Below are 1,720 nucleotides of genomic sequence, written 5' to 3'. Positions count from 1 at the left end.
ACTCCACCTCCAGACACTAACACCAGCCACCTCAACAACAGGTCTCCTTCTCAAAGTACATAAAGCTCTGAGAGTAGGAACCTCACATATTTTCCTCCAGTGTGTTTGAGAGGGACGAGAGGAATCGGAACATGACTACCACCATAATGTGAACGTCCTCTTTAACCTTACCATTCATTCTCCTAACCTCTACTTCCTCTTTAACCTTAACCTTCATTCCCCTAACCTCTACTTCCTCTTTAACCTTAACCTTCATTCCCCTAACCTTTACCCTCTTTTCTGCTGTCCACTAGGCTCTGATGGACTCCTGCATCTCTGGAGACTCTTTGGCCACAGACCCCAACATCAGGATGGTGACTCTGTTTGACAATGAAGAGGTCGTTACCCCAATCCTGTGTTGGCTAAATTCCTTCTGTGTAGAACTTGGGCTTCTCCTTATCACTGGCCTATAGCTATGAACTATAACTAGGGCCCAGAGTGTTCTGGTGGTCAGGAAAACCCCCTGGGGACATATTCACAAAGTATCTCTGATAAGGAGTGCTGATATAGGATCAGGTTCCCCCTCTGATTAATTATAATTTAAAAGGTACAACTTATCCTAGATCAGCACTCCTACTCTGAGATGTTTTGTCAATAAGGCCTGTATATCTAACTCAGTGCTCTCCAACCCTGTTCCTGGAGAGATACCCTCCTGTAGGTTTAGACTCCAACCCTGTTCCTGGAGAGATACCCTCCTGTAGGTTTAGACTCCAACCCTGTTCCTGGAGAGAAACCCTCCTGTAGGTTTAGACTCCAACCCCAGTTGTAAAATTACTTATTTAGCCTATCACCCCCGCTAATTAATAGAATCAGGTGCTCTAAATTAGGGTTGGAGTATAAACCTACAGGAGAGAACAGGTTAGGGTTCGCCAAACCTATCTGGTGTGCTAACACTTAACACTTCCCCCTGTGGCCTGTAGGTGGGGTCAGAGAGCGCCCAGGGGGCAGCGTCCAACCTGACAGAGCTGATCCTGAGTCGACTGTCCTCCTCCCCCACCAACCTCACAGCCTTCCAGCAGGCGGTGCCACGCTCCTTCATGATCAGCGCAGACATGGCCCACGCCCTGCACCCCAACTACCAGTCAGTACCATACAGTAACCTGTCAATCACTCCGTCTCTATAGTAACACTCCAACTACCAGTCAGTTTACCCCTACTCCCTTTGTAGAAACGCCGTACTGTTAATCACTCTGTGGTTGCATCCCAATTCTACAAAGGAACCATTTTCCAGTGTTACCTTCTGGATGGATTTAATGGTGGGGCCTGCCCTGCCAGCCATTATTCACAGCAATCACATGATGTTTGTTAGATCCATGACAGAAGTGTGCAGAGTGCAGTCAGGGTTATAGTTAATCAGCTCGCCAATGAAAAAGTGCGAAGGTTCTAAGAAACACATGGGACGACAAACTAGCCAGTGCGACACTGCTTGTAGAAAAGGGTGGAGAGAATTCAGGCCACAACGCCTGTCTCTGTAACACCAACTACGCAGTCGAGAATTGTGTCCTGATCTCACGCTATTCTAAAGGTGGTGACTGGTGCTTGGGATGTTGTTCTTGAACCCTGACTGGGTAGAAGGACGTGTGAGATGTTTTGTATGGTTTTATGGAGAGAAGGAGCATATTGTGTACAGTATGCCTGGGGAATAATAGTCTCACTTTTATTAGATTTATAATTGAATCGA

The 1,720-nt window shown here is 46.8% G+C and overlaps 1 protein-coding gene across 1 annotated transcript; it reads left to right on the top strand.

The window, feature by feature from the left end:
• The first annotated feature begins 59 nt into the window (after positions 1 to 59).
• On the top strand, positions 60 to 1,178 carry LOC112078528 (aspartyl aminopeptidase). The gene is made up of 2 exons (XM_024144737.2): positions 60 to 377; positions 960 to 1,178. The coding sequence occupies exons 1-2, from the start codon at positions 300 to 302 to the stop codon at positions 1,161 to 1,163; spliced, it is 282 nt and encodes a 93-aa protein (XP_024000505.1). The 5' UTR covers positions 60 to 299; the 3' UTR covers positions 1,164 to 1,178.
• Positions 1,179 to 1,720: the final 542 nt, after the last annotated feature.

Source organism: Salvelinus sp. IW2-2015, unplaced genomic scaffold (genome assembly GCF_002910315.2).
Source record: "Salvelinus sp. IW2-2015 unplaced genomic scaffold, ASM291031v2 Un_scaffold5805, whole genome shotgun sequence".
Taxonomy (NCBI): Eukaryota; Metazoa; Chordata; class Actinopteri; order Salmoniformes; family Salmonidae; genus Salvelinus; species Salvelinus sp. IW2-2015.
Note: the sequence above shows the minus strand (reverse complement) of the source record. Positions and strands in the feature narration are given on the sequence as shown.

Excerpts from the sequence above, each read along its gene's own strand:
- LOC112078528 (XM_024144737.2), top strand. The coding sequence starts at position 300 with ATGGACTCCTGCATCTCTGGAGACTCTTTGGCCACAGACCCCAACATC. Across the intron at positions 378-959 it reads CTCTGTTTGACAATGAAGAG|GTGGGGTCAGAGAGCGCCCA; the intron begins GTCGTTACCCCA and ends TGTGGCCTGTAG.